Raw genomic sequence first — 27,346 nt, 5'->3', positions numbered from 1 at the left:
AATAAATGAAATGCAAACAAGACATTCGCTCTGAAATACATAAGCTTTCTTCTAATCACAGTTAAAGAATTCTGTGCATACCTTAGTATTTGGTATTTTGGCTTGCAAGGGTGAGTAAACGATATTGTAAACAAAACACGGTGTTCAAGTGGCAGTCGTTTAGTAACGCAGCTTTGTAGCCCTTCAGAAGGGTCTGACCTACTTGTCAGGCAAAACCTTTCTTCTCAGAAATCACAACTCGACCCTGCCTCGGCCGTAAGAAAATTGGTTTGCTCTTTAGCAGTGACCAGGAAAGAGGAGCTGTACCAGGGATTTTCTCTGGGGCAACCTGGGAAAAAGCAGCACCGAGCCGCTCCCAAGGCCGCCTTCGTTAATGCCGCCCCTGGAGCAGCTTCCCCAGGCTCACAGTCTGTGTGGCCACTTCGTCTCCCGCCTTCTCGTGAGGCCAGGGCGGGCGTCCAGGACAAGTGGCACACGGCAGAGGTAGCCTCCAATCCCATCATCTTTCTGAGCGCTAGTAATACCAAAGCTATTTATTAAAATTTAAAAGTATTATAAATCGACACTAACAGTGAAACACGGGCGCTGTGCGTCGAGGAAAGCCTGCGGCACCCCCGAGCCTAAGCGAGCCGCGAGGGGGCGCAGGAGGCGGCGGCCATCACCTTTCTGCTACACCATCTCTATGGCTTCCTCTTCCCCACGGAATGGCGTACGTCTGACGGCGCTTCGGCGCTTCGGCGCTGCCGTCTCCAGAGCAGCTCCCCAGCACTCTCCCACAATGCCCCGCGACACCCCCTCCCCTCCCGCCGCGGTGGTCACGTGCGGGGCGGCGGCGGGTGCGGGGCGGCCGCGAGCCTCTCGCGCGGCGGCGGGCGGATCTCGCGAGAGGGGGCGGGGTGGCGCTCCCGGCTGTCAGCGCGATGAGGAGGCGCCGCCGAGGCCCCCACCGCTGCCTCCGCCGGGCCGCGCCGCGCTGCTCGCCCCATGGCGTGTGAGAGGCCGGGGCCGCCGCCTGCTCCCGGCCCCGCCGCCCGCACCTCGCAGGTAGGAGCGGACTGGGCGGAGGCGGCCGGCGCGGGGGACGCGGTGACCCGGCGGGGCCCCGCCCGCCCCCCCTTTTCCTTCCTCCCTCCCTTCCCCCGCCTCCCGGGGCCCTGCGGGGTCCCGGCGCTGTGGAATCCGGGCGGGGAGCTGGGCTTGGGCCGGGCCTCGCCCGTCGTACGCGGCCTGTCAGTACCTCCGCCCTGTCGGGCACCGGTTGCTGCTGCGGCGCGGGGGAGGGGGCTGCCGGTCCCGCTCTAGGCCGCTGGGCCAGCCGGGGGACGCGGGGCAGCCATTTGGTGGCGGCTCCGAAATGACGGCGAGAGCTGGTGCCGGGCACAGGTGCGCGGCGAGGCCAGGGGTGGCTGACAGCGACCTGGCGGAAGAGGGGGGAGGCTGCGAGGGGACCCGCTTGGCTGCTTCTCGAGCCCTGCGCTTGCACCGGCGAGCGTTAGGCGGGGAGGCCCCCGGTTACCTCGCCGACAGCCCGTTCGGGAGGCCGCAACACCGAGGTGCCTGTTTTGTAGTGGCCTCCAGCATGGAGGAGAATCGCACTGGTATCATGAGCGTTCCCGCTCCTATGGAGCTGTGCGTTAGGGTAATGGTGGAGAGGAGTCATGATGGCCAACAGGCCCAAGAACTGCACCCATCATGTCACAGTTAAAGTGGCTTAAATGAAACAAAACACCTGAGCAGGAAAAGCGTGTCTTGGTTCTGCTGATGCCAGAGGTGTGCTAAGGATTTTAGGTTAAGCGTAGAAGTCAGCACAAAGCATAGGAGCGGGCAGCAGTGTGACTGGAGAGATGAGTATTCAGTTACAGGCAGGTTCTGAGTAAAGTGGCATGTATCTTTAATGAGAGAAAATGACAAAGTTTAGGGTGACAGCCAGGAAAATTTCTGATGTAGGGCTTTTTCACTTCCAGTGCGAACTTGGGATTTTGTTTAGGTTTATTTGTAATTCCTTTACTCTTGTAATCATTCTTCCATGTCCAGTATAGCTACATCATAACGTTGAAAGACAAAATAGAAACACCCCTTAATATGGCAAGGGCGTCAGTTTGTAACTGTGGCAGGAAAGATACTCTCATTCTGCATGAGAACCAACAAGTACAACTGTGAATTTTCTGAATCAAAATACTGTTATTTGACCTTTGGTCTGTGAAAATACCAGTAGAAGTTCAAGAAATTGAAGCTGGTATTGCTAGTAGTATTCTGTGAAGGACCAAATTCCCAATGTTTGTAATTAATCACTTGCCTGACAACTTGCATGCCATGTTAATGAACTTTTTCTTGTTTCTGCAATGTAAGCAAAGCTTTCCACAAGGAAAGGTTTCATATTAACTTGTGTCTTGTTTGAGGTCATGACCATTTATTTAAAAAAATAATAAATTCCACTAATTTTAGTGCTTGAGATCTCAAAGTTAAGGCCTCATCCTTAGCATGGTGTCTTTAATTTAGGGCCTTGTTGATTCAGAGCAGATTGAATATTTGCAGTATCCAGAGGGTAATAGCTACTAGCATTTGTTTTGTTAGGTGTAGGTTACATTCTGTTTGGTAAGATTTTGTATACCTCTTGCTGGGATGAACAGAAGTGGTTTCTCCTCCCTGACAGCATTCCTTGTGAAAAGAAAGACTTAGATCCATGCATGGGCATATTAAACTATTCTGTACAACCTTCAGAAAGGCTTTCTTGCTCCGATGGAACCCTCTGCTTTCTTGCCTGTGTCATAGAACAAAATAAGTATTTCATTAAAATTATTTGAAGCATAGTAGAATGTGGAATTTCTCCTTTGTAAAATGTCTAGTTTAAGCATGGAGGTCATGTTTAAAAAATAAAAAGGCATGAAGAACTAAGCCATATGCAAGAGTCTTATCTTCTGAAAATACTAATGAGTCAAGAATTCTTCACTGTCTCTTCTTGAAGTAATTGTGTCTGCTTAGAAGGAGATTCCCTTTCTCTGCAGTCAGTGAAATGTCAACTGATTTCAGTATCAGAGAAAATTTTTCATTTATTTACCCTTTAGTTAGTCCTTAACAGTCAATCCTGAATGCTGTCTGGCTTGTGGCAAGGACAAGGACTCCTTTCAGTGACACCTATGGAACATTAAAACCTGCACAGCGGTGTTACATATATGTACAGGAAACTTTGAAAATGTAGTAGCAGGATTTCTGCTAGCAGTGGTTGAACAGGAAAGAGCAGGTGTGAAGTGTTGAGGATGCACTGATTTAAGTGTTGATTTGGGAAGATTTACCTCCAAATAGGGTGAATTTTGGCAGGCAGTTACTGAGCAGCCATAAGCTTAATTGTGCCACCATTCACAGGGAATTGTTCTGTAGCCACATATTTTCAGGAGGTAGAGGGGATCTAAGTTTTAATTTTTTAAGAAGATGGCAAGTAGAGCATCCTGTAGGTGTTCTGGCAGAACATAATCTGGATAGATAATTGTTCTGGTATGGCACCAAGATTTCTTTTGATGATAACTTTCCTGGAATTCCAATTGGACTGTAGGTACTCCCTGTAGTATTAGTGTTCAGTGGGAAAAAAATTGCATTGAAAAACTGTCTTTAATGGGCATTAAAGACTTTGCTTTATATATAAAATTTGCATGTGATATAAAGAGATTTACATGTGACAGATATTATGGAATTTAGAAGTAAGCAAGTCTGCTCTGTAAAGAGGATTTATTTTAATTTCAAGCTGTCATAGCTACATAAGTTAGGAAGGCAGGCTTGAAAAAGCTGCCTCCTTGTAGTGCAAACAAGCGATTAATCTGCATCAATGGGAAATTATCATGGCGGTCACTTGAAAATACCATGATCTCTTCAGTCGGCACTGAGAAAGCCAATAGCAAGAACTCTTTAATTTAGTCATTAAAAATCAATTGCATTTGAAGACTTAAGCTTAAATCCACAGACAGATTTTAATTGGGCTGCTTTAACTTGTGAAGATGCTGTGTGATTTCACAAGGTTTTTCAGGATTTTCCTTCATCTGCAGAGAAGACTTGTCTTTGTTCAGCACTGGCAGAATTACTCTATGTGGCATTCTCATTCAGGCTCTGCTGGTTAGACTTCCCTTTTGCCTGTGTCCCACAAAGGATCTGATCAAGTAGGCCTGAGCAGAGCAGTCCTCGCATGAAGTTGCCAGGCTGCCGCTGCTGTTCACAAACATGGCTGCTGGTGACACTGCTGCTCCTCTTTTTTAACTAGGTGTTTGATTAGGCTGTAGCAGAACCCTTTAGCCCTTCTTTTGCAAAGGATTGGAATTTGTGTATCTGTATATTGGTAAATGCCCTGACTCAGGGCAATGTCTTGCTCTGATGGGTGTTGAGCCCTACCTTGTGTTGAACCCTTTGAAGAGAAGGAAGTTTCTTAAGCTGAGACTCATGCTCACCATGCAGCCTAGGAGCTGGGGCATATTGCTGGGGAGGAGGCACTGATTGTGTTGGTTTTTTTCTCTTGGTCAAAGAACTGTACCTAGATTTGATGGAATGACTGATTAATAAAAATGTACAAATTATCTTGAAAAATAAGCAAAATCCAAGTTGTTTGCTCAGGCAGCTGAAGATGAGGTTGCAGTTACCTCATAAATACACAGCTCTTTTATGTGTGAGAAACAGCTTCAAGAGGAAGGACTGAAATGGCCCCATCTCTAAATGATGCTGCTTTGTGCGATAGGATCATGGGTTAGAAGTAATTGAATTTGTATCTCTTAATGTAGGTCAGGAATCTAATCATGAAGTTAAGATATAAGGCAGCACTGGGATAGCTAACTAAAGAAATCCCTTTCTCTGTTTTTGTGTAAAGTCTTTAAATTCCTGAAGGTTTGTTAACTTCTGGTGTGAAGAAGTCAACATCTTCTGGTAGTAGGTCTCTAAGCCCTGGATAAAGGTAGACTTTAAGATAAAACGTTGCCATCAGAATTTCTAATGAGCTAGTCCAGGCAGGTGTCCTGCTGTGGAGTTCTGAAACCTCTCCTTGCCTTGCTTAACAAGCAAGAACTTGTGAGGCCGAACACCAAATGGTCAACATTGGTCTTCATAGATCAAGCCCCCTGTCTTGAAAGGTTTGTTGTAATTCCTGCAGATTGTGTCATATCCCTCCCTTCCCAAAAGCCCTTTATTATAGCTGAGCAAAATGTCGTATTTTTTGGATGGTGTGTATATGCCGATAGCTCAGAGAGGTAGACAGATAACTGGTGAGCCTGGTGCTGTAGCCTTAGAAGCTTGTGAATTTGAAGTTTTTTCCAGATACCAGTCTTCATGGAATGCATGTGCTTGTCAGACACATCACTCTGAGATTTGTTCAAACACGGCCGAGAGGTTGATGTGTGAGAGGAACTAACAGAACGGCATAATCACAGCTTGGTTTCTCCAGGAAGGCAGGATTAAATTACATTTATCATGTCCAAAGGTCATTAAGTGCAAGACTTGGATTAATTGTAGCAAATGTCATGGGATTAGGATAAATTAATATAAAATAACATCTAAATTACAACTTCCATCATTTGTAACTGGTGCTGTTTGAAGAAGGTTTTTGAGCTTCCCTTTTCTCCTTTCCACACCACCTTTTCAATTTCATCACATAATTCTGGTCTAAAATTCAATCATGAGAAAACCCAGTCATTTATCATTGTTACTCCACTCTATTGCAACCACTACTGCGGTGAGAAAAAATGTTACTAGAAGCAGAAAAATACTCAACTGAAATTGTTTTTTATTTATTCAGAATTTAGAATTGTGTGGTTTTCATTTTGTCATCTGCAATACTGTTTCTAACAGTAATACTATAAAATTATTCTAACTCTACTATGTAAAGATCTTTTAAGTAGCAACTACCATCCTTGAGTGCCATGTATGGTGTGTGGTGGTGGTGGTGTGTGTTTGTTTTTTCCCCAAGGTGCTTCTGCTTGAACAAGGAAGGGAAGCTCTGTATATGTGTAGAGCTAGACAGCAAACCTGCCAGGATGAACAGATAGACCTAAGGTAATGGTTCTGACCGAGTGTAGTGCCTGCTAAAAACACCCCCAAAATTATTTTATAGTTTGCCTTTATTAGGCTCTCATCCTTGTGTTTGCTCAGTTTAGAACACTGGAGCAATTTGTTCTTCAAGAGGACATCCCTGAAATACATTGTTTCTGACAGGGAGCAAGAAGCTATTAAAGATTTGGCTTATGCTTTTTGTAGAAGTTGACATGATAATTGGGAGATGTGAGATTGTTTTCTTAACACACTGGAGTGCAAGAATGGCAGGAGAGCTGGCATGCTCAATAGAGTATGGAGACTTTCCCTCCCTATGGCTGCTCGAAGTTTTAGGACTTGAGAGCTTTCCCCAGCTGTTTGCAGATGTAATTAGATTATTATTTTCCTGTCAAGAAATCTGAAGGTCAATACATTCTTAGTAGAATCTGTCATTTATGATGATTAAATACCCAGAGATAGCCCTTCAAAAAGTGTGGCACATGCTCCAAGAATTCATTGCATTTGTTTCTATGCTGGCCAGGAAACCAAACTGTATTCTGAAAGCTTGTAAATAGAGGTGGCTGTTACTTCAGACACTTGCAACAGTCTGTGGAAACTTGAGTGTGGGTACTGTCTCAGAGCAGAGATTCCTGCTTTTGAGATAATTACTGAGCAGTGTAGCAATGGAGACTGTTTACTGGGAGATTGTTAGTGACCAACACCATAGCAGCAACTGAGCTGTGTGTGTGCCAGCCTTTTCTTAAACTTTTCCCTCTGTGAGTCATGGCCATAGCACACTTCCCAGATCTGGTTTGTGCTGTGACCTGGGTGTGCAGAGAGGTGAAAAATCACCAGTGTGGTTCCTAGGTCAGCAGTCGTGCTGCTGTCCATATCTTGTAATTTCTGGTAATGCTGGCAAAAAGCTTTAAGGAGAGTTTTTAGTGCAAGGCTTTATGCTGCAATTATGTCTTCTGTCCTGCTCTTTGGTAGGGAAGCAGAAGTAAGTGTGCTGAAGGAAACAGTGGGAGTCTTTATCAAGGACTTAAAATCTTTCTAGGCATGTTGGCTTATTGTTTGGCTTTGCTGTTGTTTGTTTTCCTTTTGAGTTTCCTTGTTTAAATGACATGTAGCAATAGCGGATTAAAGAGGACTGCAATTGTTTTCATCCCAGCAGGAGCTTTGGTTGTGTTTTCCTAGAAGTTGGATGAAAATCTGTTTTGTCCAATGCATGTGAATATTCTGGCTTATTGAAAGTGTTAGCTCAGAAGTTTAGTTTTGAAGGGACAGGTTCAACTTTCACTTTGTGTTTTGTACTTACTGTGGGAATTCATTTGGGGGAAGAATTGCTGCATAATACTGAAAAGCTCTGAGATAAGGACATCTTGTACAAGTATCCTGTTACTTAAAGGGCACTGAATGTTCATAGTACTAAATAGAATTTTTAAACAGATGGTCATAATTAACATAAAATACGTCCACAGATAGTCTGTTTGGTGTTCAAGTAATTATTTCAATGATCCGATACTTTAGCGTTAATTAAACTGTAGCACAGCCAACAATGAAATTGCATTAAGGAGTTACCAAGTTCAAATGCGGAGGGGAGATCTCAGCTTCCTCAAAACAGTTACCTTTTTTCTGTCATCAGGAGAAAAAACAAAAATAGAATGTTAAATACGTAACTACAACATTTGTGTATTTGCATTTCTAATAAGCTGCTGGGAGAAGCTTGTTTATAGCCCTGAAGTGAACTAACTGGTCTCTAGGTTGCATGGAAAGTCAACATCATTGCACATTGCAGCGAAGGGTGGGGCTGTTCAGCTCTTCCATGGAGCTGTGAATTTAAACCTTTATGATGAAAGCTTGATGAACTTCTTGGGCCTCATGTCTTTTTAGGTCAATTTCTGTAAATCCCTATTTTCTTCAGGATACATTTATGTAAATGATTTGCATGGCACTACTGTACAGAGTGAGATGTCTTGAGAAAAGACAATAGCAAGTCAACTGAAGTTATTGCTTGCCCTGTCATAAATTTTGTCCTACATGCCTGAACTTTCAACACATCAGAGAATTTTCTCACTGAGAATTCATGGAAATGGAGTTGTGTGGTTGCATAAGATAGAGATGTATAAAGCAAAACTGAGTACATTAGTCTCTCCCCTCGAGTACTCCAGTGGGTTCTTGGGAGAAAAGGGGAAGTAGTAACAAAAGAGAACCACAAAACTGAAAACTAATCCTGCATTATTTTAGTGCTTCCTTAGAATTATTAACTTTTGTTAATTGATTTGCTTTTTATGGAAGGAGAAAATGTGTCTTTAAAAAAAAAATTGCAAACCTGCATTTAGTTCAGTGTCTTGAGTCTGAATAAGGTGGGCAGAAGGAAGACATCCTTCTGCTTCACTTCAAATGGAAATAACATTTTTAACTCCCTACAGCAGCCTTCCCCAGAGGGGGAAAATAAAAAGTGCTTTCTCCCCACTCCAGGCCTGTTCTACAACCAGGGAGAGGTTTCAGGAGTTTGAAAAGTTGACATTAGTTGAGATAGTGTGAGAGATGGTTGCTGTGATTCGTGTCTTCATGTTTTCTGTGCCAGTAAATGTCTTCCTACACTAAAGGTGTATTTAATGATGAGAGAAGAACTTTTAATGCCATGTACCATGAATAGATTGTACTTCAAGTTATGGTAGTCTGCATTGATTCAGTTCATGAGCCTTCTTTGGTGCAATTGTTAATCTAACACAAAGCTGGGGTTTTTCAGTACTTGCAACATAATGATTTGGGTTTACTGTACACAATATTGGAATAATGATGTTTGTTTGTTTTTAATTAAAAATCATTCTAAATTAAAAGCAAGCATGTTTTAAATACTCTGTTATTCACTTACAGCTGCCAAAACATAGTACAGTGAAATAATGGTCTGCTAGCCTGCTAAACAAGTGTCCAGCTTCCACAATGCCTGTGCAGGCAGCTCAGTGGACAGAATTTCTGTCCTGCCCAATCTGCTACAACGAGTTTGATGAGAATGTGCACAAACCCATCAGCTTAGGTTGCTCTCACACTGTCTGTAAGACCTGCCTGAACAAGCTTCATCGCAAGGCATGTCCTTTCGACCAGACTGCCATCAATACAGACATCGATGTGCTTCCTGTAAACTTTGCACTCCTCCAGTTAGTTGGAGCCCAGGTACGATTTAAGCAAATCTTTGTTTTGCCCCTTTGTGTTAATAGCATTTACATGCCAGTTGCAATATGTGCTGACCTTTTTTTCCTCGTTTTAGTCTAAAAAAATAAATAAAAAACCCTGTAAGGCTTTTACTCTAGTATTTGGCAGTCCATCGGTACTCTAAAACAACCACACCTTTTCAAGATCATCCTCTTCTCAAAAAATGAAAATGTGTTCCAGTTGTAAGTTGAATTCTTGTTTAAAGAGGCTCTGGAGCAGTGACTGGAGGAAAATCCCCCTTAGGAAATAGACAATTATCTGTCATACCTGTCATTAGAAAAGTGAACCTGCAAATTGCATTTGTTCATTGTACTCTTGTAAGGAATCTGGCTTGTACCTGTCACGTGCTCGATAGTAGCCAGCTGTTCAACCACATTTCAGAAGTGTGTGTGTAATTTTTTTTTTAAATATGCATGATGATGGCTTTTCAGTTGCCTTTTCAGACACTGGCTAATCAGGCCAGGAATGTTCCCTTTGCTGTCTCTTAGCAGTGGCAAAACAGCCATTATATAACCAGCGCTGTGCTTTACAGAGACTAAATAAGTCTGTTCACCTTATGCTGATTCATGTGCTTGTTCATTTTACTCTTTCTGTAACACTTGGGGGATGCAGTAAGGAGATGTTTTTTACTTTGCCTTTTAATGTCTTATCTCATGTCTTGACGCAGCTATTGGTAACCACACTCTGTCAAATTGTGTTTGTTTCTCAAGCTCACATGTTCCTTTCATTTTTTTGTTTCTTGGTTTGTGTCAAATCACTGCCTTGACCGTACAACATTCATTTTCCTGTTCCTCCTAACTTCTCTCAGTGTCTTTCAAACAATTCACTGTGTTGTCACTAATAGTGCGTCTATTTTCATTGTCTGACCTTGTTATGCTACTTTGAGGTTTTTCCACCAAGTTGAGTTTGCTGGTTCTTCTCTTTGAAGATTTCAGTATGCCCAAATTATGCTTAAATTACTTTTAACTTTGCTTTTGATTAATGTTTTTTTTTGCCTGCTAATTTTGTCTTCTACCTTCCCTTGTCTGTGTAGTAAATCATGCTGGTCTTGTACACTAACCATCCTCTCATGTCCTATGTTCTTCATTCATCTTTTAAGTACCTTCTTATTAGACCTTGGTTATTGGTTTTCACTCTTAATGTGTTGAGTACTAACAGGAGTAATCTTTCATCACCATGATTTTCATCTTGATCCCTTTTTTGTTTTGGGTGGGTCCTGTATTCTCTAAAAAGCTGTGTGCATCTGCAGTGTTATATAATTAACAGTAGTGATGTTGGTACCATCGTAGGCATATCGGGTAGGTCAGCTGGTATATGTAACTCTGCTCCCCCTTCCTCCCCTTTGCATTTTCTTAGGTACCTGATCATCAAACTGTAAAGTTGAGTAATGTAGGAGAGAACAAACATTATGAAGTAGCAAAGAAGTGTGTTGAGGATTTGGCACTCTACTTAAAGCCATTAAGTGGAGGGAAAGGTGAGTCTCTGCTGAACAGTGGAATTATGATGCAGCTTACTTCTGACAGCATTACATTTTCAGTACTGATTTTAGATGACAATGAGATAAACCTCATTTTTGTAATAAAAGTTCCATTTAGTCTTTAAATGCTTATTCACACCTGTGAGATTTTTCTATTTGTTTAAGTTTACAAAATATACTGTATCTAACAATAATACCGTCAGGCTAACTTTGTACTAACTCTGTACTAAAGCTGAACTTGTCCTTTGAGGATGGGTTTGATGTCACTTAGACTTTAATTAAAATTCTTTTTGATAATGAATTACACAGAGTTGCCTAAGAGAAAGGAAGATAAGATACCTCTGGCTAATATCCCGAGTCCTAGAGAAAGACACTGACCGTTAGGCTTTTTTGTTTGTCTTGTTCAGGTAAATTTGATCAGAAGCAATAGTTTGCCTTCTCTCTCTTTTTATGAAGGTGTTGCAAGCTTGAATCAGAGTGCACTGAGCCGTCCAATGCAAAGGAAGCTTGTGACACTGGTGAATTGTCAGCTGGTGGAGGAAGAGGGTCGGGTTAGAGCTATGAGGGCAGCTCGATCACTGGGAGAGAGAACTGTTACAGAACTGATCTTGCAGCACCAAAATCCTCAGCAGCTTTCTGCCAATCTTTGGGCTGCTGTCAGGGCACGAGGATGCCAGTTTCTAGGACCAGGTAAGGTACCTGTAGAATCTGCCACAGAGTATATTTAGCTGTGCTACTTCTTAACAAAAATAATTTAGAAATGTTTTCTGTTCAGCTGAAGATGTAATTACTTCTGGGTTTCAACTTTTTGCCAGGAAGGAAAGGGGGTGGGGGGAGGGGGCAGAAAAGACAGTAAAATCTGTTGGTTTAAAGTTTTGGGGTTGCTTACCTCCTTACTAACTCTTCTTCAAAACTGTGAGGAAGCATTTAAAAAGTCCTGGCAGAGGAGTAGATTGGCATGCCTTCTGCGCAGTTTGTAATGCAGCTGGTTTGTAACACAGGCTGGTTGACCCTCTACCTGTGAGTAGAAATTGGACAAGAAACAGCAAACACACTCTTGTTCGTACTTCTAACTGTAAATAAAATCAGCCTAACTTTAGTTGCAGCATATCTTAATTTTATAAATTTATGATGATCATTTTTATATCTTTGAAAGAAACAGCAAATTCTTAGTTAAGAATGCTGCTGAAGGCAAGCCCAGAAATGAAATTCTTTTTCACCTGGAAGTAATTCTCTGATTCCAGTAACTGATGTTAGCATTCTTCTACTGCTCCTGGTTTTTTTAATACAGTTTTGTGGTGTAGCATTGATGTCCAAAATGACAAAGACTATAAGACTGCACAGTGGAAAGATGCATAAAAACTGCACTATTAATGTATTTATTATTCAAAATTAGTTTTAGCTCTTTGAGCTTAGATTGCTTCTGAATACTTCTAAACTAGAAAATTTCTTAATGTTTACAAACCTCTTTTTTTCCTTAGGATTAGTCAAATGGAAAAGGAATTATGATCAAGATGTTTGATTCTCTTTCTTGTTGTGTTAATATATGCTAGCCTTGGTTTTTTCTGGCAATACGTTTCACTTCCTGTCTTTTATTTTTGTGTCTTAAAGCTATGCAAGAGGAGGCACTGAAACTGGTATTACTGGCACTGGAAGATGGCTCTGCACTCTCAAGAAAAGTTCTGGTACTTTTTGTTGTGCAAAGGCTAGAACCGAGATTTCCTCAGGCCTCTAAAACAAGCATTGGTCATGTTGTGCAGCTACTGTATAGAGCATCATGCTTTAAGGTAAAATACTAATCCTGGAAGTTTGTTACTGTGAATTCATGCAGCTTCAGAGAAGTTGAGCTACAAATAGTACCGTTCACCTGTAAAATGTTACATAAATTCAGTTTCCACACATTAGAATAGTGTAGACTAAAAGATTTTTATCTAGAGCTGTCACGAAGTAGTTGTTTGATATTTTAAATTCCCTGAAAAAAGAACAGCCAGCCACCTGTACAATTAGCTGGAATAGATTGCCAAATTACTGACCTCATGATTAGCTGCTGCTCATCATCTCTGAAGGGGGCATGAAACCAGACTCCAAAGACACTCCCAGCCTGCTTCAGGAAGAAGTGAAATATTTTAATATAGTCACTATTGACTTTATTTAGATTCATAAGAGCTGACCATGCCCATACTGGCCTGGCTTATCCTAAAGCTTAGAATCCAATCGCAACATTCCATGGAAAACTTTGGGACTGCTGTGACAGAGAGCTTCACAAGCCTCAATATCAGACATGAGAAAGGGGCACCACACACAGAGAGCTCTCAGCTGGCACTCGGGCGTTGTGTTGCCACACGTTTATGTCACTGTCTTTTGTTTTGTCTGTATCTATCTGCCTTGCTTTGAAGAGCTGCTATCCTTTAGATATCTAGAGTTAGGTTGTTTAAACTGAATATTCCCAGGTCTGCCTGGAGAAGAATGAAAAGTTAATTCAATGGATTTTTTTCTGAATCACTGTGAAACATGACTGGTTTAGTGATGTTGTGATAATCATTAAAATAATAAGACCTGCTGCTCTCCTTTGACAAATGTCTTCTATAACCTAAGAATTTTATTTGGCATTTATAGTGGGCTCTCAGTGAATTCTTCTGTTCTTTTTAATGTTGATATCTTGAAATGTTTCTTTTCATTTAAGTAAATTCTGGAGACTTCCTGTTTTTTTAAGTCATCCTTTAATACTGTGTAGCAAAAGCTACTAGTAGAAGTAGCATTTCCTGTAACTTAAGCAAAGCCTATGAATTTCCTAGTTGGAAACCAATACTTTTGTGATTTGTGCTGTGTGTCTTTTTCTAATGGAGATTTTTTTGTTGTTGTTAAAGGAGGGGTATTTAACTAACATTACTATTTATTAGGTCACTAAAAGAGATGAAGATTCTTCTCTGATGCAGCTTAAAGAAGAGTTTCGGAGTTACGAGGCTTTGCGGAGGGAACATGATGCCCAAATAGTTCACATTGCCATGGAAGCAGGACTTCGAATATCACCAGAACAATGGTCTTCCCTTCTTTATGGTGACTTGGCACATAAATCGCACATGCAATCCATTATTGACAAGGTTTGTCAAAGGAATTACTTTAATATCTTTGTAGAATTAGATTTTGCTATTAAATATTACAGTAAAAAAAAAAAAATCCATGAACTGCTTGGGGTAAATTTTTGTCTTTAGTAATACAAAATATTAATTAGAAATTGAATGAAAAGATTTTCCCCCACTGTTATGTATTTTTCATATGAAGATATTTTGGGTTTCAGTAGGTTAAGACATTCCCTTTCTTGTGTCTTGTGATGAAGCTTCATAGGGCAGATTCTGAGCGGAGAAATAAAATTTCTCTCCACTGATTCACTCTAGATGCCATCTGAAGACACTGCATGTTGGATATTGAGAATCTTTTTAAGCTCAGTAGTTCACAGTTGTAAGATGCAGCACACTAATGCTCACTTTGTTTTCAGCTCCAATCTCCAGAATCTTTTGCAAAGAGTGTACAAGAGTTGACAATTGTCTTGCAGCGCACGGGGGATCCTGCAAACTTAAACAGGCTGAGGCCTCATTTAGAGCTCCTGGCAAACATAGATCCAAATCCAGGTATGCAAATGATATTTTTTTCCTATCTAGCAAAGTAAATTAAGATAATAAATTCCATTCCTGGTTTCAGAATTCTCATTAATTAGCATACTGTATCCTAAAGTATTCGAGGCTTTCTGAGCCCTGTCCTAGTACTTGGTATTCTGAAGTCCTAGAAGAGTTGCCTCTCATTTATGATACTACTGGAATTACTGACAGACTGACAACTCTTCTTTGAATCATTTTAGATGCAGCATCTCCAACCTGGGAGCAGCTGGAAAACGCGATGGTGGCCGTAAAGACTGTGGTACATGGGCTGGTGGATTTCATCCAGAATTACAGTAGAAAAGGCCATGAAACTCCACAGGTAGCTGTGTTCAGTCATTGCATTTTGTGTCTTAATGTACATTGACTGAAAGATGCAATTTGAAACATTACTGTTGATGGAAATATTTGTGGCCTTTTCTGTGGAATAATTGATGTTACTGACATTCACTGGTTTTGAGAACTTCATGTTTCTGAAAGTGAAATGCAGCAGAGCTTGCTGTCATGAGATCCACACAATGGCAAAACACTTAGCACATAACAAGAAGTTTCCTTAGTTTTCTGCTTAAAGATGCCAAATGTAAAACCAATCTATCATGGATGTGTTTTGTGTGTTTTCAGCCTATTTGGATGTCAGTGTCCATTGGATTGTTTATTATTCTTTTCTTTTTTTTTTTAAAGCCACAACCAAATAGCAAATATAAAACAAGTATGTGCCGAGACCTTCGACAGCAAGGGGGATGTCCAAGAGGAACAAACTGTACATTTGCTCATTCTCAGGAAGAGCTTGAAAAGTGAGTGTGGGAGATTTTGGGGTTTACTGTTATTCTTTTGGCCCTTTCCTTTGCCTTGCCATCTCCATAGAATTTTGAAAACAATTTCTTCTGTATATCTATGCATTGGGAAGGATTTGTGAATCCTCTTGAAGTGACAACTCTTAAAATGAGGTAAAGCAATGTCTGCAAATTAGTTTCAATTTTATTTACTTCATCTAAGGTAAAGTAAAATTTCTTTTCCTACAACTGAGCCTAGGTTCAGTGCCTGCCAGGGATTGATTATATCACCTACAAGAATGAAAATTATGATAAATTTTAATTGATTAAGAAATAAAGTGAGTTATTTGAACAGTATACAGTGTCTGCATTCTTGAAGCTGTTTTCACCCAAATCCATTTTCAAAGTACTGCAGAAGTGGATATTCTAATAGGAAGGATGATCTTTGGCTATAAGGAAGACGCTGGTGTTCTGTTCGCAGATTGCTGAAAATAAACACACGTTTTTGAAGCCTTGTAATTTTTTTTATCATGTGCCTCTTAATCCCTTCCTTTAGCTGGTTCTACAACTACATTAAGCTTCACCACAAGCATGTTCAAAATCATCTTTCTTCTGTGTTTGTACATGTGTTTATTCATAGATACCGCTTGAGGAACAAAAAAATCAGTGCAACAGTGAGAACATTCCCTCTACTAAATAAAGTTGGTGTAAATAGCACCGTCTCAACCACAACAGGAAATGTAATATCTGTCATAGGAAGTCCTGAAGCAACAGGGAAGATGGTGCCAAGTACTAATGGAATGACTAATCTAGAAAGTGGTGTTCCCCAGTTGATCCCTCGCTGTGCGGACACCTCCTTGAGAGCTTTGGAGAACACCAAGAAGGGAGGGAAGAGTGGAGCCAATGGCCAAAATGTTTCTGGATCCCCTACAGAATCACTACCTGAAAAGTAGGTAACTTTTTTCATAAAGACAACTAAGCACAACTGTTTACCTTTAGATTATGGAGTGTGTGGATGAATGGCAAACAGCAGATACTGAATGCTGGTCCTGGTTTGTAGTTGTTGCTGGTGCTCAATGGCTGCAGAGTTGTGTAAGATCCTACTGCAGTGCAGATACTGTTATACAAAGTCTGGGGATTCAAGTTGTCCGAGCTAGTATGGGTTGTTACAGCTGTTGACTCCTGCCATGCAATATAAGTAAAATGGTAAAGTTCTCCCTTTTACTGTGTTTTCTCAGCCTGGTGTCTTACTTGGTATTGAGTTGTTGCATACAAATAAATCTTAAAAAATGGCACTCAAACTTTGACTTTTCCTGAAATCAAGAAGGGTGCACATAGTGCATACTGCCTTAGTAATCTTGGGAATCTTCTAGTTTTGGGGCTTTCCTTCAAAACTTTTCAGATACTTCTCCAGGAAGCACTGGAGCCTCTAAACAACCTTTCAAAGCCTTTGCCTTTTCCAGAATACACTTCACAAGTGGTGTGTAAGCTTCTGTCTGTATACCAAAATACCCACTTTTGAGTTCCCTTAGGGGAACACCTAAGACATAATACAAATACTTTGGGGTGTCAAAAAATTCCAGAGGAAATGGCAAGGCCCAAATTTCCTCATTACATGAGAGCATACATGAAGTGATGACTAACTGAAATAAGTAAAGATCTGCTTAACGATTTTTTGGTAATCCTTTTCAGTAAAATTGGTTCTCCACCCAAGACTCCTGTAAGCCAGGCAGCAGCTACCTCAGCTGGTCCTCCTAATATTGGAACAGAAGTTAATTCTGTGCCTCCAAAACCCAGCCCTTTTGTTCCCAGAGTACCTGTCTACCCTCCACATTCTGATAATGTTCAGTATTTCCAAGATCCCAGGACTCAGCTCTCATATGAAGTTCCACAGTACCCACAGACAGGTGAGTGAGATGAGTACTGAGTCAAAAATAGCTCTGAACTTTTCTCTAGATAATCTGAATGCTGAAAAAGCAACTTTAATGTCAGTCTTGTAGATGTATCTTTTAATACCAACTGAAACTTCACTTAATGGAATACTACTCTGGTCTGTTGCTGAATGTGGGAGGGACCTGTAGTTTGTTTCTACTGTTGGTGGTTCTTGTCTCTGTGTGCTGTATGTTACGCAACTTCTACCTTAGCATCCAGAAGAACTTGAACCTCAAGGTCTTTCATCTGCTTTTCCCTTTGTTAGCATTTAATTGCATTTATTTAGACTTGCTCACCTCGTGGCCTCTCCATGAGGCTATCCATAGACAGGATTCAGACCCAGAGACATTGCTTGCTTCTACTATGATACTTAAATATCTTTGTGCTTCTCAAATGTTTTTGAAAGGTTTTGGTCCCGTTTTAGGTTGCAGTGTGTCCACTTATATTCAGGCAAACAGTTGGGCGTTATGACTCAGGTCATTTGCAAGCTCTCAAAAGGTGGAGGTGTTCTGACCACTCAAAAGAAAAAAGAATAAGCCAAGTGTGAAATGCTTATTTATGGACCTTTGGACTTACTTTTTTTGTAGCAGTGTAGCTTTCTATTTTAGAGATAACTATTTTATCTTCCTATATAATGAAGTGCTGAAGATACTGTCTCTCCAGTTCAATAGTCATAACATAGTACAAAGCAGCAATTGCAGAGAAACTTGGGGTCAAGGTGGTAAAGGGTCAGTACTACATCTGCAAGTATGATAGTTGTGCATTGTATTATATTCCACAGAAAAAGATAGGGTCATTAACAGGTTTGTGAAGTGTGACTCTTTATTCTCTAGAGGGCTTATGAGCACTACTTACAGTTTTAGAAGGTGTAAAATTCTAGGTCATGTGTGGTTACATTAAATATGCCTTTTTCCAATTTTTAAGGATATTATCCACCACCTCCAACAGTACCAGCTGGTGTGGCTCCTTGTGTTCCTCGCTTTGTGAGGTCCAATAACGTTCCAGAATCCTCCCTCCCACCTGCTTCCGTGCCATATGCCGATCATTACAGTACATTTCCCCCTCGAGATCGACTGAATTCTCCTTACCAACCTCCTCCTCCGCAGCCGTATGGACCAGTTCCTCCTGTCCCTTCTGGAATGTATGCTCCAGTTTATGACAGCAGGCGCATCTGGCGCCCACAGATGTACCCACGAGATGATATTATTAGGAGCAATTCTTTACCTCCCATGGATGTGATGCACTCATCTGTCTATCAGCCATCATTACGTGAGAGATACAACTCTTTGGATGGGTATTACTCTGTAGCTTGTCAACCTCCAAATGAACAGAGGACTGTGCCTTTACCAAGGGTAAGTGACAGCCAGAAAGGGAAGGATGTAGTCTTGGTTCTGAAGGTGGTTAATACAGAGCTGGTAAATAATTAGCATAGACTTTTTTTTTCTGCTTGTTTGGAGGTAAAGTCATCAAGACATGTGACCTGGACAAAGTTCTTGTTTTGATTTTAACCTTAATAACATAGTTTGTAAAATAGACTGCCCTAATCTGCATTAGAACCAGAGCTCCTCTGCCTCTTCAATTCCCATGTGTATTGCTTGAATTAATTGCATATATTTTGAGTTGCCATACATGGGTTAAGTTCTCTTCCAAGGCCTTGTGAAATTCTTCTAGTGATAGGAATGGAAGGTTACAAGCTCAAGGGAATTTGGGGTTCCAAGTAGGACCGTGCAAGTATTTGCATTCTGATTAGAGTATGATAGGATATGCAATCTTATATTTATTATTGCTAGGAGCCTTGTGGTCATTTGAAGACTGGTTATGAGGAGCAACTAAGACGGAAGCCAGAGCAATGGGCACAGTACCACACACAGAAAACTCCTCTGGTGTCATCTACCCTTCCTATGGCAACACCATCTCCAACACCACCTTCTCCTCTCTTCAGTGTAGATTTCAGCACAGAGGTGGGAAAGCTGAAGAACGATTTTATTTCCTTTACTCTTTCTGTAAAATGCCATTTAGTATTTCTGGTAAAGGTTTTCTACCCACTCTGTCTTGTTCGTAAAGTTAACTTAATCCTATATCAAAGGAAAGTAATCTATAAATATGAACATGTTCACTTTGATATTAAGGTGATGCTGAACAAGACTGTGGGGAGAAATGGTCAAGAAGTGAAATAATTCAGTTTACCATCACTAAATGTAATTTTATTGACCTGGCTCTGTGAACCTCCAGGATTTTTGTGTAGGGAGGCAGAAAAGGTCTTGACTTTGTGTGAGCACTGCTCAGTAACAATGAAAATGTTGCTGTATTATCAATGCTGTTTTCAGCATAAATCCAAATTAAAGTCCCATACCAGCTTTATGAAGAATATAGCAAAAGGCATGAGGAGAACATTGTGTACTTGCCTGATAAGTAAACAAGAATGGAAACTCCATAAATGGGAACAGTATGCTGTTGAGGAAGAAAAAGTCTTGTGATGTTTATTTTCTATATGTGCAAATTAAATGTATCTAAGAAAGTAGTTCGATACCCACTGTGCAAAGCCCTCTTTGCTGTGGTTTGACAGTTCCATTGCTGATATTTGAATTGTTAAGACTCTGATTATTCAAAAAAGGCATTCTAAGGTAGGTGTACCTGAAGTCCCTTACAGGCGCATTCAGAGTTGATCAGAATTTAATCCTTTTCATTCAGGTTGGAGGGTTCCAAGCCATACTTATATCTGCCACTGGCTTATAGGTTAAGGGAAAGTGCCTATCTTACTCTCAATTTAATTACTGTAGGTACCTGCCTGCAAGACAGCTGCCACTAACTTAGTGATGCTAATTTTAGTCTCTCATCATGGCAGACCAGGCAGTTGCTTGTTGTGACAAAGCTTGCCCTTCACAGAATGGTTTATGTTGTCCCTAGGTCAAGCCTTGAATAAGGCTAGAATCTCTTGAATTACTTCTGAGATAATGTAATAAAATAGCAGTAAATGTATTTTCTTATTTGAAGACTGAATTCCCTGGTTTTATTACTCACTTCTTATTTATTCCCTTTTCTGTAGTTCTCAGAGAGTGTCAGTGATTTGAGTGGAACTAAATTTGAGGAAGACCACCTCTCTCACTATTCACCATGGTCTTGTGGCACTATTGGCTCTTGTATAAATGCTATCGACTCGGAGCCCAAGGATGTGATTGCCAATTCAAATGCTGTGCTAATGGTAGGGGTTTTCTGCATGTTATCTCATTAGTGTAATGATACTTAAATGCTGAAGTGTCTTCTGTTTGGTTAAACAAGCCTTTTTTTAAAAAAGTTAATATCTTCTGTTCTTAGTATCCTAAAGTTGTTTGGAATATCTTTTCCCTGTTTTGTTAATAAACAATATACTTAACTTCAGTGACAGAATGCAGTGCCATGAATAAAATTCTCAGCTGTCTGAAACAGCTATTTTAATAACAGATCTCTGTAAATCAAACTTGCAGCCAAAATATTTTGAGTAAATGGGCTGTAAACTGATAAGAACTTAGTAATTCTAAAATGTGTTCTCTGATTATTAGAGTGGCATAAAAATGTTTGACTGCTTAATTTTTTACGTCTCTCTTTAGAGTTCTTTGCATATGTTGTATGCACAAGTGCTTTAACAATTCTTTAGGCATCTAAAATAGAGTATGTTGCAGTGGCAGGCTTGACTGGTTAATACAGGTCATTGTGGCTAGGCCAGAGCAGGTGTTTCCACTGCAGAAATACATTTCCTGTTTGGCTTAAGTGCAGTAGTACATGCTGTATGAACTAATCACTGGCCTTTTCAGGATTCTGAGATCTGTTATGCTGCCATTGTTTCAGAAAATTGTAATTTGAAGTTAATCCTAAAAGCAAAACACGCTCTCAGAGAAAAGTTGCAATACTGTGGAGCCAGGATAGCAAGCATGAACTTAATCTTGGCTGTTCTGTAGCCGCAGAGAATCTGTCTGAACTGGTTTCCTAGACTACAACTCTAACTTGTTGGAAGACACATTCTTCTCTAATAAACAGTTTAATAGCAGCAAATCTGAGAAAATAAAATGTACCTTTTTTTATCATCCAGTTTCTTTGAGAGTTATAAAAAGCTAACTGAAAGACTGGAGAGAACAAAAACCCATAGTATGAATCATGGAATGCAGCTTACCTCTGGAGTGGTAGGAGCTCATGCTTTTTGGAGACTTTTTGCTATATAATGTAGCAGGTTACCTTTATGTTCTATGAAACCACTGTATCCAAATCCCCATCCCTGGAGGTGTTTAAAAACACAGAAATGCGGTCCTCAGTGAACACGGTTTAGCACCAGACTTGGTGGAGTTAGATAACAGTTGGACTTGATCTGAAAAGTCTTTTCCAAGCAAAACGAATCTGTGACTGTATGAAATTTCATACCAAGTCTTCTTTGCTGCCTGTCTCAAGTATAGGCCAGGGTACTGAAGGACTTGTAAAGCATACTGAAATTTTTTCTGCCTGGAAGCACAAGCATGGCAAAGCAAAATGATTTCTTGTAGCGCTGGCAATAGCTTTCTAGTGGTCAGTTTGCCATTAAAGGGCAATAGTTAGATCATTGAGGTCCATCTTGGCTTTCTGGTTGGATGTATTTTCAGCACTTTAATCAGCAATAAAGAGAAAGTTACTGGCCAGCCTAAGAATCTTAATGACCTCAAATGAGTCAATCTGTCTTGTCTCCTAAATATATAGGATTTGGACAGTGGGGATGTTAAAAGGAGAGTGCATCTATTTGAAACTCAGAGAAGGGTAAAGGAGGAAGATCCTATAATCCCTTTTAGTGACGGACCGATCATCTCCAAATGGGGTGCGATCTCCAGGTCATCCCGCACGGGTTATCACACAACAGATCCTATTCAGGCCACTGCTTCCCAAGGAAGTGCTACTAAGCCCATCAGTGTATCAGGTACAAGTACAAGCTTCATGTGACACTACAGCATCCATCCTGAGCATTTCACCCTGTTCATGCCTACTGTGAAGATGCAGAGAGTTAAATTCCCTGTGTATCTCACTGCAAGAACAGAGAAGATAATGAATGGTTTCTTAATTTGTTACAGATTACGTCCCTTATGTCAATGCTGTTGATTCAAGATGGAGTGCCTATGGCTCAGATTCTACTTCATCAGCACGTTATGCAGAACGGTATGGACCATTTTTTTCTGTTCTGTTGAAAGCATTTTCTGTAATTTGCTGTTCTTCAAATCTGGAATTTAATAAACATTCCTGATTTGAAGGAGAAGATTTTTTTTTTTTCCCTATCCAGTATAAAGCCTTGGAAAAACTGGATTAAAACTTGTGTAGTTTTTAATACTTAATGCAGCTAATAATACTTACTTACTAGCAATGTATCCCTTGAGACCTAATCAAAGAATTGGAGTCAGGTGCTGCCAAGCTGTCATGTCAAAATTTGCAATCCTGAGTAGTTTCTCTCAGGTTTTCTTGTCACATCTTACCTGTATGTACAATAAAAGTGTTTGCTTCATACAATATTTTCAGGCATTGAGAGCCCCAATAAAGATGAAGAGCACCATATCATAGTCATGTAGTTTCTGTCCAAAAATGTAATGTTGACAGACTGATGAAGGTTTTGGTGCTTTTGATTTAGAGAACATGTTTTTAATTCCTAGTTTTGCCTTCTTTCTCTTAAAGGGACAGGTTCATCGTTACAGATCTGTCTGGTCATAGAAAGCATTCCAGCACTGGAGATCTTTTGAGCATTGAATTACAGCAGGTAAGATCAGATATCACAATAGGTGGGTTTAAATTTTTTTAAAAACATAAGTTATTAAATACAGTGATTTAAAATGAATTTTCATAGTCTAGTCTATTAAAAAAATGGAATAACTGACAAAATGATCAATAAGAATTAGGTAGACACTAGTCCTGCATCACTTACTATGATGCATGAGGACTGCTAATATGAACCATCCTATTGACATCACTAAGGCTGTCAGCAATACAATGCAAAATAAATGCTGTGTATTAGAGGAATACAGAGTTACCCATCTAGCAAGAGAATGCTTTTTTTAAAGCTTTTTGCTATTGGACAATTCATGATTTAAGTGTAGCTGGTGGTAACTGGTATGTTTCTTTCCACAGGCCAAAAGTAACTCATTATTACTTCAGAGAGAGGCAAATGCACTTGCCATGCAACAGAAATGGAATTCTTTAGATGAAGGCAGTCGTCTTACCTTAAATCTTTTAAGCAAGGAAATTGATTTGAGGAATGGTGAGGTAAAGAAAGGGGCAATTGGGGTGAAACAAGGCTTGAGGTGTTTTATATAGGCATAAGTGCATGCTCTTAGTTTTGGCATTCCCAAATGTTTATATCATGTTCTGTGCAAGTTAAGTCACTGTTGTTGCACTCGGTTATTTCCCTGAGATCAAGTTGGTGCACCTGCTATGCTGCTGCTCTGGTCATCCATTTACAAAATGTGAAGAATGTGATGATCCATTTTCATGCAATCATTACTTTTGATTCTGCTTGTAAATGTTAAAAATCTAAACGTTCTGTCAACGAACTCTACAGAAATGTCTACTTCAGTATTCATTTTATCTCTGTTTCAATACTTCAGTGTGATTAGATTTAGCTTTGTATCTTCTGTTGTCTATGCCCAGAGTTCTGTTTGTGTCTTAACTAGCTCTTTTGTAGAAATGTTGTGTCCTAGAAATGCATCTTCTGTTTAATACTTCAGTGTTGGGTGAAGCAGGTAAAAAGCCAACTTGGTCTTTACAGAACATATTAATTCTCTTTTTTAGACTGATTATACTGAAGACTGTGCAGACACAAAGCCAGATCGAGACATTGAGTTGGAGCTGTCAGCCCTTGATACAGATGAGCCTGATGGTCAAGGTGAACAAATAGAAGTGAGTACAAAAAATCTGTGTCTAAAGAGATTAGTGGGTCCTCTCATTATCTGTTTAAAAACTTCTAAAAATTCTCAGTAGATTCTGTTGATAAAAAAGCCTTTTGTTTTTAGCCTTTCTAGTGAGGTCAAACATTTGCCTTATGTTGACACTAGGGGTCTCATACTTCTCCTTTGGATACCTGGCAGTTAATGTAACTGAAGTTAAAACCAGCTCACTGTGTTCTTTGTCATAGCTTTCAGCTTTGCTTTTCATCTTTTGCTAGCATTAGTAATAATGGGGAGTCCATCTCTTTCCCCTTCCCCTCCAGTGTTGAAACTAGTTAAGAATGTTTTACATTGATTTTTACACTTAAATATAATTTAATTTAAACCTTGTGCTCAACTGATTCTAACAGTAATTTAAATCACTGTAAACCAGTGTTCTTTTGCTGCTACTTCTCTGTAATACTGTATCTCTGCTCCAGTTTCTTCTATGCCGTTTCCTTCTTTGCTGCGCAGTCATAAAATATTCCGATGTTCATTCCAAGCATTATGATCAATTGTCCTTATTTTAAAGCTTCATACACTTAAAGGATGTGTATTACAGTTCTTATCTGGAATGTATTCCATACTACATTTCAATACTGGCTTACAGTAGTGGCCATAGCTTTTGTTTCCTCTGCCTGTGTGGTAGTGATGCAGTGCTGTAGTATGTGAATCACCATGACATGAAAGGAAAGATCTTTATCTTTGGCCTTTCCTCTGCCCCTAATCCTTGAAACAGCTCTCAGTGTGGTCGTCTTTGTATTCCACACGAAAAGCCTTTTTTAGCAACTGCTAAACTGCTGTTTACATTGCTGTTATCATTCACTGCCATCTTTGAATAATTGTTTTCCTATCATAAAATGTGGTAGACATTCCAATAGTATGAAGTAAAAATGAAGAGTCTTTATGATGAGACTTCAATTTCCATCAGCTTTATGGAGTGGAATGTGATAGGAAAACTGAAAATTGGAAGCAGTGATATTGATGGGCATTTCTCCTTTTCTCCTGCAGGAGATTCTGGATATACAGCTAGGTATTAGTTCTCAAGATGATCAGCTGCTCAATGGAACAACTGTAGAGAATGGCCATCCACTAAAGCAGCACCAGAAAGAATCTATGGAACAGAAGAGACAAAGTTTAGGTGAAGACCTTGTGATTCTGTGAGTGTTAGACAAAACAGCAGTGTCTGCCAGTATTAGACAAACAGCAGCATCAGAATAGTTGAAGCATGGTTGTTTTAAGGATGAACTATGTACCTGCTCAGACGTGGATTAGACCTCTGCATTGTGTATACAAGGTGAAGTGAGAAGAACCTGTTCAGAAATAGAATTAAGTCACAAATCTGAAAGCCACAGGATGGTACCATTGTTTGTATGCATTGTTGTAACCATATATACTGAAACATGTCACAGCTGTTAAATACCTTTCACAATCAGCAAAAAATGCAGAAGTATTTTTGTAGTTAATGGAAATGAAGAAAAAACTTCAGTAGGTTAAATGTCATACTGTTTGCACAAATCTCCACAGAGAGGTAGTTTTTAAAATACACTATTTTAGGTTTCTATGTTCTGTAGTCTAATCTGTAATGCAGCCTTTGAAATGAGGCAGACTACATTTAACATCCTGAGCGTACTGTTCCGTAGTAGGTTGTTTAGCCTGTTGCTAAAAACGAGTTTATGTCAGTATTTATTTAATGCACACAATTCAGTTCCGGATACTTGTGCATGTACTTGTTTAATATTTGTGTAACTTATTTTTCTCCTCAGGGAGGAGCAGAAAACAATCCTGCCCGTAACTTCTTGCTTCAGTCAGCCGATCACAACATCTGTTAGCAATGCAAGCTGCCTGCCCATCAGCACATCAGTCAGTGTTGGCAGCCTCATTTTGAAAACAGCTCACATTATGTCTGAGGATAAAAATGACTTTTTAAAGCCTGTTGCAAATGGCAGGATGGTTAACAGCTGAAAGGCATTCATCTTTCCAGCTTGTGACCACACCATGGAAGCATTTACACTAGCTTTTTATATATATAATATATATTATATAATGTATATTTTTTTTAAAAAAAATAATATTGGGGTCATGCATTTCCTGTGGACTCTTTGATACTTCAAGCCCCTCTCGCATTAGCATTCTGAAGAAGAAAAAAAAAACTTACTTTACTAGAGTAAGGCGTTCACTTTCCACAAATGAATGGAATTTGGACATTGTTTTACTTAAGCTTAAAGCAGCTTTTTATGAGTTTGTAGCAATCCGGTGCGGTATCTGAGCCATTCTTGTTTAAAATGGCTTCTGTAGAAAACTAACAACTCAGTTATTTAAACTAGCAGGATCCTACGATGATACATCTAGTGAAAGGAAGACTAACTTATTTGTCTCTCTTTTGTTTCACGAGAGAAGAACTTGTGTCTCGTTGCAGCTGCTTTTTCTTTAGTTGTGGAACTTTGCATGGAGTATTGTTTCCCGTTTGAAGACTGAGAGGTGGAGATTTGGACTTGAGACTTATACAGGGTTAACACACCATTAGCTTTGCACTGCTATGTTCTTTGCAGGTCTGTGGTGCAGTGCTTTGCTGCAGCTTTTTCTTTCCATTTCCCCTCCCCCCAATTTCTCCTTTAGAACTGTAGATACACATACACAGTCTACTTGTCCAAGTAAAGTTACCAGAAGTAAACCAAGTGCCTAAGTCCTCCAGCTAATGTACTAGGTATTGATTTCCCCAAGTTATTAGGTGAAACTATTTTCAACCATTCAGAGAGGTTATGCACTAATGTAACATCAATTTTGGGTTTTCTTCTCTTTTTCTTTTCTTTTTTTTTTCTTTTTGTTTTTCTTTTTATTAATAGCTCATAACTTGGAGGTTATCGAATCCAGATGACTTGGCAAAAAGTATCAGGTGCTCTTGGCTTTCCTTTGAAAACCCTGTATGTAGTGTTTGCACTGACTAACAAGATGGTATTGCTGTTTCTTGTACTGTTTTGTTTTTAATTTAAACTAAATATTGGGAATTTAAGGCGGTTGTAATACCTTTGTTAAATGTTGTTAATCATAATTTTGTATTCAGGTTTAATTTTTGCTTGTTCAGTGGCAACTTCTTTTCAGAGACCTTGAAAATACAATAAGATAGCATTATCTGACCTTCAGAGTACTGAAAAGTGTATGAATTCATGCCCTGTTAAGATGTGACTGAGAATCGCGTTGGACATCTCAACTGAAAATTGGTTTTCATAAAATACACGTGAACTAGAGCCCTGGGCATATTTTTATTTGAGAAGCTTAAAAATCCACTTTTGTTTTTTGGAAAAGAAAGCATCTCCCTCCTGATGATTACTGTCTTCTTGTTTGTCCTCTTTCTTTTCTTTGTGACAAGTTGTACATGAATTTGTTTTC

The 27,346-nt window shown here is 39.9% G+C and overlaps 1 protein-coding gene and 1 non-coding gene across 3 annotated transcripts; both read left to right on the top strand.

The window, feature by feature from the left end:
* Window positions 1-890: 890 nt before the first annotated feature.
* On the top strand, window positions 891-27,346 carry RC3H2 (ring finger and CCCH-type domains 2). Of its 2 annotated transcripts, none has more exons than XM_054174572.1 (21): window positions 891-1,044; window positions 8,884-9,180; window positions 10,576-10,693; window positions 11,153-11,386; window positions 12,308-12,483; window positions 13,597-13,797; window positions 14,193-14,325; window positions 14,553-14,671; window positions 15,031-15,143; window positions 15,763-16,071; window positions 16,815-17,029; window positions 17,979-18,406; window positions 18,845-19,015; window positions 20,101-20,256; window positions 21,756-21,969; window positions 22,121-22,205; window positions 22,713-22,794; window positions 23,163-23,297; window positions 23,823-23,930; window positions 24,968-25,116; window positions 25,723-27,346. In XM_054174572.1, the coding sequence occupies exons 2-21, from the start codon at window positions 8,950-8,952 to the stop codon at window positions 25,919-25,921; spliced, it is 3,576 nt and encodes a 1,191-aa protein (XP_054030547.1). In that variant the 5' UTR covers window positions 891-1,044; window positions 8,884-8,949; the 3' UTR covers window positions 25,922-27,346. The 2 variants fall into 2 exon arrangements, with proteins under 2 accessions (XP_054030547.1, XP_054030548.1); XM_054174573.1 differs by having other exon boundaries at window positions 24,968-25,097; window positions 25,723-25,871.
* Window positions 14,018-14,108, top strand: LOC128898673 (small nucleolar RNA SNORD90). Its single transcript, XR_008462941.1, has one exon. It is a non-coding gene; the product is annotated as a small nucleolar RNA SNORD90 (small nucleolar RNA).

The sequence above is a fragment of the Dryobates pubescens genome, chromosome 29 (assembly GCF_014839835.1).
Source record: "Dryobates pubescens isolate bDryPub1 chromosome 29, bDryPub1.pri, whole genome shotgun sequence".
NCBI classification, from domain to species: domain Eukaryota; kingdom Metazoa; phylum Chordata; class Aves; order Piciformes; family Picidae; genus Dryobates; species Dryobates pubescens.
Note: the sequence above shows the minus strand (reverse complement) of the source record. Positions and strands in the feature narration are given on the sequence as shown.

What these genes read in the sequence shown, in the direction of transcription:
- RC3H2 (XM_054174572.1), top strand. Translation starts at nt 8,950, where the DNA reads ATGCCTGTGCAGGCAGCTCAGTGGACAGAATTTCTGTCCTGCCCAATC. An exon ending in ACAGAATCACTACCTGAAAA is followed by an intron (nt 16,072 to 16,814) that starts GTAGGTAACTTT and finishes AATCCTTTTCAG; the next exon opens with TAAAATTGGTTCTCCACCCA. An exon ending in TAAGCCCATCAGTGTATCAG is followed by an intron (nt 21,970 to 22,120) that starts GTACAAGTACAA and finishes AATTTGTTACAG; the next exon opens with ATTACGTCCCTTATGTCAAT.